At 60.9% G+C, this 12113-nt stretch overlaps 2 protein-coding genes and 1 pseudogene across 4 annotated transcripts in view; 1 reads left to right on the plus strand and 2 right to left on the minus strand.

The window, feature by feature from the left end:
* The first annotated feature begins 889 nt into the window (after positions 1-889).
* On the plus strand, positions 890-8009 carry GALK1 (galactokinase 1). Its single transcript, XM_069542164.1, has 8 exons — positions 890-1351; positions 2080-2269; positions 2706-2825; positions 3015-3150; positions 3260-3441; positions 7372-7522; positions 7605-7767; positions 7864-8009. Exons 1-8 carry the CDS (start codon positions 1187-1189, stop codon positions 7933-7935), a joined length of 1179 nt encoding a protein of 392 aa, XP_069398265.1. The 5' UTR covers positions 890-1186; the 3' UTR covers positions 7936-8009.
* LOC138414790 (translation machinery-associated protein 7-like) lies at positions 4361-4575 on the minus strand (annotated as a pseudogene).
* Positions 8010-8120: 111 nt separating the features above from the next.
* Positions 8121-12113, minus strand: part of ITGB4 (integrin subunit beta 4) — a 32480-nt gene continuing 28487 nt past the window's right edge. Inside the window, exons 33-40 of one of the 3 annotated variants that reach the window (XM_069542079.1) lie at positions 10930-11166; positions 10627-10785; positions 10103-10252; positions 9388-9576; positions 9143-9298; positions 8895-9059; positions 8691-8798; positions 8121-8560 (exon numbers count right to left, since the gene is read on the minus strand). In XM_069542079.1, the coding sequence (XP_069398180.1) occupies positions 8421-8560; positions 8691-8798; positions 8895-9059; positions 9143-9298; positions 9388-9576; positions 10103-10252; positions 10627-10785; positions 10930-11166 (1304 nt within the window). In that variant the 3' untranslated portion in view covers positions 8121-8420. Of the gene's footprint in view, positions 8561-8690; positions 8799-8894; positions 9060-9142; positions 9299-9387; positions 9577-10102; positions 10253-10626; positions 10786-10929; positions 11738-12113 lie in introns of all 3 variants that reach the window. The other 2 variants (XR_011246873.1, XM_069542080.1) reach the window with 2 other exon arrangements.

A 12113-nucleotide genomic window follows, 5' to 3' on the forward strand; every position in this document is an offset into this window, starting at 1 on the left:
TTCATACAAGGTGGATTCTTAACCACTGGACCACCAGGGAAGTCCCTTTTATACATTCTTGATACAAGTCCTTTAAATATATGATTTGCGCTATTTTTTCCCATTCTGTGAGTTGTATTTTCACTTTTTTGATGGGGCCCCTTAGATGCACAAAAGTCTTTTACTTTGATGAAGTAGTTTGCCTATTTTCCTTTTGTTGCTTGTGCTTCTGGAGTCATATCTAAACAACCATTGACTAAGCCAACGTCCCAGAGGTTTACCGTTATGTTTACTTCTGCTGCTAAGTGGCTTCAGTCGTGTCCGACTGTGCGACCCCATAGACGGCAGCCCACCAGGCTCCCCTGTCCCTGGGATTCTCCAAGCAAGAACACTGGAGTGGGTTGCCATTTCCTTCTCCAATGTTTACTTCTAGGAGTTTTCAAAGCTCACTTCTGAATGCTCTTGGGGCAACTTCTGAGCAGATCCCTAGCTACAGCCCGGGCCACAGCCCTCCACAAAGCTCCCCTCCCTAATTTCAAACAGTCTGCTTATATTTCAGCCTTTCCCTTCCAAGGTTTCCTATGGGGTGGCCAACTGTGGACAGGCTTGAAGGTTTAGGATGCATGTTGGTGAGAGAGATGTCACATTCAGAACACCAGACTCTGGGCCCATCACTGCCCACTACCATCCTCCTTACTGCTCCATTGCTAGGAGCTGCGACAGCGGGTCTACTCTAGGAAAGGAGCCTATAGAAAGGGACTCCACTAAACTCGGGCAGTCCTCTCTCTGTTGATCGTCTGGCCACCCTCTTAGAGATTCTTGATCAGGGGTTGGTGACCTCTGCAGGACTTTAGGACCTAGAGAGCCCTTTGGGAGACCCAGGTGTACTGGAGGCCAGCTCTGTAGCTCTGGCTGAGATAGACGGCTGGATGGGTGTGACACAGAGGCCAAGGAAGGGCAGTTCGGATCTCCCGGTCCGGGGCCAATCCCCGCCGCGGTGGGCTCCCAGCGATCCTTCCCGAAGCCCGCCGCCAGCCCGCCCCCTCGCCCGCGGCCGGTGGATTGGGCCGGCGCGCCGGGCGGGGCGGGGCCAGTGCGGGCCGGTTTTGGGCGGTGCGAGCAGCTACTGTGAGCAGACGCCGCGCGGCCTCGCCCCAGCATCCGCCCCCTACCCGACTGCACCCGGCGGAGCCGCCGGGAGAGCGTCATGGCCGCTTCAGAGCAGCCCCAAGTCGGGGAGCTGCTGGTCAAGGCCCGGAGAGCCTTCCTGGAGGAGTTCGGAGCTGAGCCCGAGCTAGCCGTGTCGGCCCCGGGCCGCGTCAACCTCATCGGGGAACACACGGACTACAACCGGGGCCTGGTGCTGCCCATGGTGAGGGGTTGGGCGGGAGGCGCACGCGTCCCGCGTGCACCGTTGCGCGGGCCGCTCTGAACTTTCACTCCCGCCGCGTGTGGGGCCCGAGCACGTAGAGAGGCCCTCGGACGGGTCATTTCCCACGTCGGGAGGCAGGAAGGCGGGAATCCTCGAGGAAGAAGGCCGTGAACTGCTGATCCTCGCCATCTCCCTGGGAGCCTCCTCACGGTGTGGGGGGATGCGGAAGGGGGGGTCGCAGGGGTAGATCCGGGCGAAGTAAAGCCCTAAGCTACCTGGTCCAGACCTTTCGATTCGCAGAGGAGGCTCAGAGAGGGCTAGTCATCTGCCCAGGGTCACACAGGGGCGATTGGACTGCCTTAGCCTGGGGCCGTGTTCATCCCTCGGTGCAGCCTGGCAGGTTGAGTGAGTACAGTGCCTCTGAGGTTGCCTCCAAATGGGGAAGCGCCAAAAGGAGTTCTTCTGTTGTTTTTTTCCCTGTTGAACTCTCTCTCTCCCCCTTGCGTCACAGCCAGGAGCCCACGCGCAGGGCAGAGTTCAGATCTGCACTCCCGAAGCACTGACTCTTCCCTGGGACAGGACTCAAGCCCCCCCAAGGCCTGATGAGCTGTTGGGCTCTTCCCTGGGACACTCCACATCCCCTTCACCTGGAGCCAGGAGGCCAGCTGCTCGTCTGTCCCAGGCCCCCTGGTGTTGGGAGTTTTGCATACTTTTGTTTCTCCTGCCAGGCTCTGGAGCTCGTGACGGTGCTGGTGGGCAGCCCCCGCGCTGATGGGCTTGTCTCCCTCCTCACTACCTCTGAGGATGCTGACGAGCCCCGGCGGCTGCAGTTTCCCCTGCCCACAAGCCAGCGGCCACTGGAGCCTGGGACCCCTCACTGGGCCAATTATGTCAAGGGAGTGATTCAGCACTACCCAGGTATGGGGCCTGGGGCTGGGTCAGATTCCTGCCTCAGCCACAAAGCCCAGTAGCTCATCTGATCCGCTGTGGCTAGGGGTGCAGAGTAGAGATTCCCCAATGGGCAGATGAGGAGACTGATGCCGCCAGAGGTTCCAGAACTAGCCCTGGTTTGCCCATCCCACGATTGGAGGAGCCAGGATTCAAACCTCAACGTGTTGGTCTCCAGAGCCCTGAATCCTGCGAACTGGGAGACTGTGTCTCAGGACCCTCAGGGTGGCCGGGTGGAGGGCAGCGGACCCCTTGGCCCAGCAGGTTGGTGACCTCTGACAATTGAGGCACATCCCCCAGCAGCAGCTGCCGGACAGTTGCCTCCCTTTGTACCAGAATGCTTTCCCTTCTAGTGTTCATCCTCCCTGGTGGCCCGTCTTACCATCATCCATTCTTTCCCCTGCAGCTGCCCCCCTCCCTGGCTTCAGCGCAGTGGTGGTCAGCTCTGTGCCCCTGGGGGGTGGGCTGTCCAGCTCGGCGTCACTGGAAGTGGCCACGTATACCTTCCTACAGCAGCTCTGCCCAGGTACCTCCCAGCCCCCACCCAGCCCTCCCCCGAGGTCCTGTGATCAGAGCTTCCGACCCCAACCATGGCCTTGGCGGGGTAGGTGGGGAATCTCCCTGGAACATCCCTGGAGCTACTGCTGCTCCCACCCGTCGACCCCCTAGTGCCTCCTCCCGGGCCCTAGCCTCCCCACCTCGCCCTGTGCCACAGACTCGGGGACAATAGCTGCCCGGGCCCAGGTGTGTCAGCGGGCCGAGCACAGCTTCGCAGGGGTGCCCTGTGGCATCATGGACCAGCTCATCGCACTGCTGGGGCAGAGAGGCCACGCGCTGCTCATTGACTGCAGGTCAGGGGCTCCCCTTGGACCTCCCACCTCATAGGAGCTCCTGGATGGAGCCTGCACGGCAAGCAGACGCCCGGCCTTGTCATCTCCCCGCTCTCCATCTCCGCCCCAGGTCCCTGGAGACAAGCCTGGTGCCACTGTCGGACCCCAAGCTGGCCGTGCTCATCACCAACTCCAATGTTCGCCACTCACTGGGCTCCAGTGAGTATCCCCTGCGGCGGCACCAGTGTGAAGAGGTGGCCCGGGCGCTGGGCAAGGAGAGCCTTCGGGAGGTACAGCTGGAGGAGCTGGAGGGTGAGTGGAGAGTTGGCTGGGTGCGCTCTGTCCTGGAGACTGCTTGGCACCCCGCGGGGGCTGCTGAGTCGGGGCGGGGTGGGGTGGGGCAGGGTGGGGCCTCAGCTGGCTTTGGCCCAGATGTGCTTCCTCTCAGAATCTCTGCCATGCTTTGCCCACTCCTGATATGGCTAACGTAAGACTGCTTGATATCTCGATATAGTTTTTTATAATTTAAGAATTAAATATGCACTGTGGAAAATATAGAAAAGGACAAAGAAGAAAATAATAAACTATAAGATCGGTACCCAGAGATAGCCACTAAGCTTTTTTTTTGGCTGCACTGGGTCTTTGCTGATGTGTGCAGGCTTTCTCTTGTTCCGGTGAGCAGGGGCTACTTCCTTGTTGTGATGTGCGGGCTTCTCTTGTGGAACACGGGCTCCAGGCACTTGGACTTCAGTAGTTGCTGCCCATGGACTCAGTAGTTATGGCGCATAGGCTTGGTTGTTCCCTGGGATGTGGAATCTTCCCGAATCAGGGATAGAACCCATGTCCCCTGCATCGCCAGGCGGATTCTTAACCGCTGGACCACCAGGGAAGTCCTACTATTAGCATTTTAATATATTTCCTTTAATGGTCTTCTGTACTTGTATTTTCTTTTTAAAAAATACTTTAAAAAATTTTATTGAATTATGGTTGATTTACACTGTTGTGTTGGTTTCATCATCTGTATTTTCAAAGTTGCGTAAACACAGTGTTGCTATCTGCCCTTTTGTCGCCCTTAACTCTCAGTACACTTCCTATACTGTGAAAGGCCGGTCATCAACATAGCTTTCCCCCACCCCCAAAAGTTTACTCTTAAATGTACAGTAGGTTCCAAGACAACACTTCATTGTAGCTATAGGTGGCAACAGATGTTAATGGCAGGGAGTCCAGATGTTTAAACAGGAATGGAACTAAGAACCATCATTGCCTCAGGCACAAGGAATGTTTTTTGGCCAGATTTCTTAATTCCTCCTGTGGGCAGGGGCCTTTTGGCTTTGGCTTTTAGCTCCTCCTCTGGTTTGTTTGAATGCCTTATCTTCCTCGTCCCATCTCCTTGGCTTGCTTCTTGGGCTGCATCAGGGGCTGCTTGCCACCTTTGAGGTCTGACATGGTGCCTGCCACCCCTTCCCCAGACCCTGCTGCTGGAAGCGATTTTTTTTTGGCTGCCTGGGGCCTTAGTTTTGGCATGTGGAATCTTTGGTTGCCGCATGTGAACTCTTAGCTGCAGCATGTGAGGTCTATTAATTTCCCTGGCCAGTGAACATTCCTTGGTTCCAGGCCCCCTGCATTGTGAACACAGAGTCTTGGCCACTAGACCACCAGGGAAGTCCCCATCAACATGGCTTTTTAAAGCTGCTGAAGCATTTCAGCATATAGGTGCCCTTTAATTTACTTAACCAGTTTCTGATAATCACATCTAACACCATGAGGGATGTTTTTATACATAATTCTTTCTCTGCGTTTTCCTCCTATTTTCTCAGAATTCGATTGTTTGGAGTAGGATCACAGGATCAAAAGATAGCATGTATTTTTAAGTTTCCAGATATACATGGCCAGGAAGATAGTCTGTTGAACAGTTTAAAGGTCATGTAAACATTAACTCACTGAAGTCTCTCACAACTCTGTAGGACAGATAACACACTCATCTTTAAAAAGGTTTCATTTATTTATCACTTTGGGCCGCCCTGGGTCTTTGTTGCTTCGCCTGAGCTTTCTCTGGCTGCAGAGATCCGGGGCTGCTCCTGGCTGCAGTGCTCAGCCTTCTCACTGAGCTGGTTGCAGGCATGAGTGCTTCGGTAGTTGCAGCTCCTGAGCTCTGTAGCTTGGGCTCAGTAATGGGTGCACAGGCTCAGTTGCTCCACAGCATGTGGGATGGATGCTCCCAGACCAGGAATCAAACCCTGGCCCCAGCACTGGCAGGTGGAGTCTTATCCACTGCACCACCAGGGGAGTCCCTCTCACTTTTTTGTGATGGGATGTATAGTGAGTGGCAGGGCTAAGACTTGATCCCAGGCGGATCAGCTCGTCCTCCTACCTTCGGGGCCAGGCTGCTGGCCTTAGGAGCTGCCCTCCCTGGCAGTGTGGGGCCCATTCCAGGGACCATCTTGTCCTTGGTGAACCATCAGCTTTAGGCCTGCCCCACCTGCTCTGTGCAGGTGCCAGTGGTTGAGCTTTTTGCCCTTGAGCACTTGTGCTGTTTCTCCCCTCCTCCTCGGCCCTTCCATTCGCCCCCCGCACCCCAGCCCTGGAGGTTTCCGTCTCCCTCAGGAACCGTGCTTCTCTCTGCCTGCCTTTCTGTCCTCTGCCTGCCCCCCGCCTTCTGCTTTTAAACATGCCCAGTCTTTTAACATCCTCAAATGGAGTCTCCCTCCTACGCCAGTCCTCTGGGAAGGGTCCCCGATGCTCACAACCCCCATTTTCTTCTCTGTGTGCATGCTGAGTCGCTTCAGTCGTGTCCAACTTTGTGACCCCATGGACTGTAGCCCGCCAGGCTCCTCTGTCCATGGGATTCTCCAGGCAAGAATACTGGAGTGGGTTGCCATTTCCTCCTCCAGGGGACCTTCCAGACCCAGGAATCAAACCCACGTCTCCTGCATTGGCAGGCGGGTTCTTTACCACTCATGTCACCTGGAAAGCCCTTTCTCCTCTCTACTCATTTCTGAATCCTCTGAACCCAGCAGCCGGTCTCCCATGGTACCTGGTATGACAGCTCTCTCGGGGGCTCCCCGCAAAAACCTGGGGGCTGCCCTCTCCACCGCCTCAGTGCTGGATCTGCTTGGTCAGAGCCCTGTTCCTCCTCCCGGGCCTGCCCCAGGCTTCGTCCCCAGCTCAACTCCAGCCACCACTGCCCCACTGAGGACTCAGATGGGAGTCTGACCCCCCATTCCCACCTGGGGTCCTGGAGCCTTCACCTGGCCCTGGTGGAACTCATCCTTCTCCTGGGCACCTCTCCCCTGACTTCGCCTTGTCTGTTATTTCCTCACCCCTGTCACTCCGTTTGAAACTTCAGAGTCACCCCTGAGTACTTCCTGGCCCCCCAGCCCCTCGGGTCTCTGACCTCTTTCTCCTCCTCCCCTTCCTCCCCACATCGGGCCCCTCCTGGTCTCTGACGTTAATAGCCACCAGCTGGACTCCTGGCGCCCACCTCTCCCAGCGGGGCCCCTGCCCAAGGTGGTCACTTTTGTCAACTAGAGCTCAGCTCTGTCCCTCCCCAGAATCTCACTGGCACCCGGAATTAAGTTGCGAAGTCTCCTCAGTGTTCAGGGCTGCCCTTAATGACTCGGCTGGCTGTGCCCGCTTCAGCGTTAGCCAGTTGGACAGCCTGCTGGTTCCCTGGGGTGTCCCAGGCAGGCCTGCGCTGTACCCTAGTTCTGGATTCCTGGCCCTTGGAGGTTTCACTGTTAGTCCAGCAAAAACACCAGCAGGACTTGTCCTTTCTGTTCTGTCTTGGCCTCTGGAAGGCAGCAGTGTCCCATTCGCCAGAGAAGCAGAGTATGGGGCTCAAACGGCTGTTTATTGAGTACCCACCGTGTGCCAGGCATGCTGGGAGCTCTGCATGTGTCTGTCTCACTAAGTTCTCCCCACATCCCAAATGAGGTGGGTCATGCCCCTTTCTTTGGCCATACTGCCCAGCACATGGGATCTTAGTTCCCCAACCAGGGACTGAACCCGTGCTCCCTACAATGGAAGCTTACGGGGGGTCTTAACCACTAGACCCCCAGGGACGTCCTGGGTACCCCCTTTCATAATCGAGGAGGTGAGATCTGAAACCTTGCTCCCCAACCCGAGGTTCCACCCACAGCTTTGTCAGAACCAGAGTGGAGATGCCCCAGGGCCAGCGGCCTGGAGTCCACAGGGGCCCAGAGGCCGTGGGTGGCGGGCCGCCTGAGCCCCTTTCCTCCCCAGCTGGCCGGGACCTGATGAGCACGGAGGCCTTCCGGCGGGCACGGCACGTGGTGGGCGAGATCCAGCGCACGGCCCAGGCGGCAGCCGCCCTGCGCCGCGGTGACTACAGAGCCTTCGGCCGCCTCATGGTGGAGAGTCACCACTCGCTCAGGTGAGGCCCCTGGGTGCCTGACCCCCCGCGAGCACACGTGTTGCAGCTGGGGCTGGCTCCAGGCTCCGTATTCTCTCCACAGAGACGACTACGAGGTGAGCTGCCCAGAGCTGGATCAGCTGGTGGAGGCCGCGCTCTCCGCGCCGGGGGTTTATGGCAGCCGCATGACGGGCGGTGGCTTTGGGGGCTGCACGGTGACCCTGCTGGAGGCCTCCGCCGCTCCTCGGGTGATGCAGCACATCCAGGTTGGCAGTGCTGGAGTCGAGGGGAGGGGAGGGCAAGGGAGCAGGAGGGATGGGCTCCCAGGGCCCCCCGAGCTCAGACCCCCCATCCCCCGGCAGGAGCAGTACCGTGGGACCGCCACCTTCTACCTCTCCCAGGCGGCTGACGGCGCCAAGGTGCTGCGCTTATGAGGCCATCGCCGGGACAGCACACAGCGGGCCTCCCCTCCTGTCTGGGTGCTCAATAAACTTGTATCTGACTCTGATGCCTGCCTGCCTCAAGAGGTGTATGTGTGCTGGGGCATCAGAAAAGGGGGGTGTGAGAACCACTCCCTGCTCTGGACAGGGCCTAGAGACACGGTCAGGGCAGAGCCAAGCAGTAGCGAAATCCTTTATTATAGTGCAGAACAAAGCCAAGCCCTTGCCATGCTGGGTCCAGCTCTTTGGTTACAAAGGGGCTGGGGCCGGGGGCAGGGGGGGCAGCCAGAAGGGCCTTCCGGGACCTCTGCCCCCTCCATGCCGTCCAGAGGACACTGAGCCCCTGCACTGTGGCCAGAGGCAGCGGCCTTGTGATCAGCATGCGGCTGGGCCAGGCCACCAGGAGTCCAAGGATGGAGTAGCTGAGGCAGCGCCTGGGGTTGGGGTGGAGCGGGGTGTGTGTGTAGGGTTGGGGGAGCTCAGGTCTGGAAGAACTGTTGGTCCACGTGGGTGCTGAGGGTCCCACTGGTGGTCAGCGTCCGGCTCACAAACTCCTGTGTCACATGCCGGGTGAGGGAGCCACTTGCTTCCAGGTGCTGGGAGCCCAGGGTCAGTCCATCTGCAGGGGAAGAAGCGTTGAAGGACCTACCCCTGGGTCCTGACTGTCCCCCCCCCCCCCGCCCTGACCCCTTCCTCTGTTAGCTCTGTGTTTCCTGGGAAGAGCCAGGGGGCCCCACTGGGCAACTCACCCAGTAGGAAGGGCTCAGTGGTGCTGGAGTGGGTGGTGATGCTGCTGTATTCCCCTGATGCTGGGTGCTGGAAGAGTCCCAAGTGGCCGCCCAGCTGTGGGAAGGGTCCTGGAGAGGGTGGGTGGGGGCGCAGTTAGAGGATGGTGCCAGGAGAAGGTGTGGCCAGAGAAGGGGCAGGGCTGGGGAAGGGGCAAAGAAGCCTGCCTCCATCCTGGGACTCGATGGTGATGATTCCTTCACGCTCCGGCCCGAAGCCTTGGGTGGTCTTTGCCTGCACCTTGAACTTGTAGGGCACGTTCTCGCTGAGGCCGGGCACGGTCAGCCGGCTCTCGGGGCTGTCGCCGTCAACCAGGAACGTGGTGGCTGGCTCTGGGCAGGGAAGATGCCTTTCAGCCTCTGCGGCTCCCTGTCCACACACCCCCCCCCGCCCCCCAACCCGGGGTGGGCAGCACCTCCTCCATGGGCCATCTCACACGTCACCAGGTAGCCCAGAATGTCACCATCCGGCCTGCGGGGCCGCTCCCAGCTCAGCTGCAGTGAGTCGGGGCTCAGGGCAGTGAACACCAGTGGGCCCGGGGCACTGGGTGTGCTCAAAGTGAAGGCGGAGCCTGGGGGCAGTCGAGGAAGCTTGTCAGGGGACAGGTGGGTACCTGAGGGCCAGGCGGGGGCACCCGCGGGTGTGGGGGTGGCAACTCACCCGGCAGGGGGCAGAGCGGGCTCTGCGGGTGCACCTGGGACTCAATGGTGATGACACCCTCGCGCTCTGGGCCCCAGCCCTCCTGGCTCTGGGCCCGCACGCGGAACACATACGAGTGGTTGGGCAGGAGGTCCTCCACCACCACCGAGGTCTGGCTAGGGCTGGGGATGTTGAGGCGATGCAGCTCACCTGGGTGGGCGACGGGGGCAGACAGCAGAGTAGCCTCATTCCTCATCCCTAGCCCCGGCTTGATCCCGCCCCTCCCCTAGGCCACAGCCCAGACCTGGTCCTCCCCCAGCCAGGACCGGCTGTGGTTGGGGTACAGGTGGGGGCGGCCTTGTGTGGTGTGGTTGGCGGTTCAGGTTGTGCACTAGACAAGGAGTGGAATCTGAAATCTCATCTGTGTATGATATCTGTTTATGGGCCCAGGTCATGCCTGCCCAGAAAAGGGCCACTTCTCATAGGCCCAGCAGAGAGGCCCTGGGTCCCTAAGCAAAACCTCGCGGGGGAAGTGATACGGAGCGAGGCCCAGGGAGACGGATGAGGATGCAGCGGAAGAGTGGACGCAGTGAAGGGGACAGTGGGGGGCTCGGAAGGGAAAGGCCCTCTCAGAGAGGCAGGGGGTGGCAGCGGGGGCATCAGTGGTCAAGCGGCTCGGCTGGGCTCCAGACAGCCCGAGCCCCTGTGTGTCAGCCCGCCAGCAGCCAGGCCTCACCGCCGTTCAGCAGCTGGTACTCCACACTGTAGCCCTGCAGCGCACGCTCACACTGCGGCTCCTGCCAGCTCACTTTCAGAGACGTGGGTCCGAGGGCGGAGAACACCAGGCGGGTGGGCGTGTTGGGCACGCCCGCAGCCAGGCGGGAGCCTGCAGATGGGGGAGGCCACAGTCAGCCCCCAGCGGGGGTGTCTGGGCAGGAGTCCCTGGTTCTCAGCCGCACCTCCCTGACTGCTGGCCGGGCAGCCCACTCAGCCCTGCAGCACCCTCTCTAAGCCGCCCAGTGCCTCCCCACCACACTCAGGTGGGTGCAGGCTCCGCTTGAGTGGCCGGCCCCCCACCCTCAGCTGGCCCCTCTCTTGCCCCAGCCCCAGCCCAGCACCGCAGGAGGACAGCCGCTTTAGGCACCAGCATGGATGTGGATGGAATGGAGGGTGAGGAGGCGTGGGCAGTGCTGATGGTGGGAGGATGGTGATATGGAGCCGGAAGGCCATGGAGACGCAGGACGGCCACCCCTGTACTACCTGGGCCCCACGAGGGCGCTGCTGGCTGCCCAGCCAGGATTATAGAGTCTCTTGAGTCCTCGGAGCGGGGGGCCCCGTTCATCTGAGCCCGACTCCGGGACCCCAGGGCCCAGGACAATGGAAGCCTGCTCCTCCCGTGTTCCCAGATGGGAGGGAGGCCTAGGGCAGGACAAAACATGAGTGAGCTGGGGCAGGTGTGCGTGTTGGACGGGGGGCAGCGTGGGACAGCAGCCCCTGTCACGCCTCCAGGAGCTGGAAGAGAGGAAGGACTGGCCGGAGGGCCAGGGAGGAGGCGGCACTCACTCTGGGAGGAGAGGGAGGTGAGGGTGGAGTAGTCCCTGGGCAGCGTGGCCGAGTGCGAGTGCTCCGTGCGCGTCAGCGAGTGGTAGTCCCGCGTGAGGGTGGACGAGGTGCTCAGCATGCGGTGGGACAGCTGCGGGCTCAGGTGGGCGCCGTGGGCGGCGGTGCTCACGGTCATCCTGTGCAGGGAGTTGGCGCTGCCAGGGAAGGCAAAGTCCATTCGCCCGTTCACCAGGTGCTCTGCGGGGACAGGGCAGGGTCACTCCCACAGGCCCGGCCGCAGACCCCGGAGCCCCGAGGGGCGGGCTGCTGCAGCCCTGGGAGTTCCAGGGGTTACCTACCTACCGGGGGCCCCCTGGCATCAAAACACCCAGCCTCCCTCTGCCCACCAGGGACAGAGGCCCCTGGAGGAGTCCACAGCCCCCCCAACGCCCGCAGGCTTCTGGAACACAGGTCCCCTGGCCTGGCAGGAGGCCCCCACGGACCCGACCTTCGCCAGGGCCTTGCAGCCCCAGCAGTCGGCCCCGCCCTGGGGAGGTCCCCTGGCTCTGGGGTCACCGGGCAAGGCAGCCTGGCTGCGGTGGGCTCTGGCTGGAGCCGAGGTGGGTGCGGGTGGGGGCATGCCGGTCACCTCCCTCCCCGCTGGCGCCCCGCGCGCCCCCATCGGCGGTGCCGTCTCCCGGGGGCCCGGAGTCGGAGGAGCGCCGGCTGCCGGCGGACAGGCGCGGGATGAGCTCCGGGGGCAGCCGCCACGTGACGCGCCGCAGGTCCAGCTCCTCCCCCAGCAGGGGCTCGAACTTCCAGCCGCAGCCTTAGGAACAACGAAGGGCCGCGTTGGCACCGCCAGGGGGCGCCAGGGGCGCGGAGAAGAAGCCGGTGGTCCCCCGGCACTGCGATCTGGGTGTGCGGCGGTGCGGGAGCCCGGCGGCAGGCGGGACCCTCAGCCCCGAGGTGTTAGAGGGCGGCCTGGGCCGCAGCTGGCGAGGGAAGACCCTCTGGACCAGAGCCCTGGCTGTGCCGCGAGCCGTGAGGCCTCTGCTCTGAGCCTGCATCCCGTATGGATGAGGGAGGGAGTGATGTCTCCCCAGCCTGCCTCCCAGCGTGTTCCAGCCGGCGGAGTAGATCTGTGTGGTGCCGACAAGCTGAGGAACCTGATTCATACCAGCTGCTCTCTACTCCAGACCCTC

The sequence above is a fragment of the Ovis canadensis genome, chromosome 11, assembly GCF_042477335.2.
Source record: "Ovis canadensis isolate MfBH-ARS-UI-01 breed Bighorn chromosome 11, ARS-UI_OviCan_v2, whole genome shotgun sequence".
Classification (NCBI taxonomy): domain Eukaryota; kingdom Metazoa; phylum Chordata; class Mammalia; order Artiodactyla; family Bovidae; genus Ovis; species Ovis canadensis.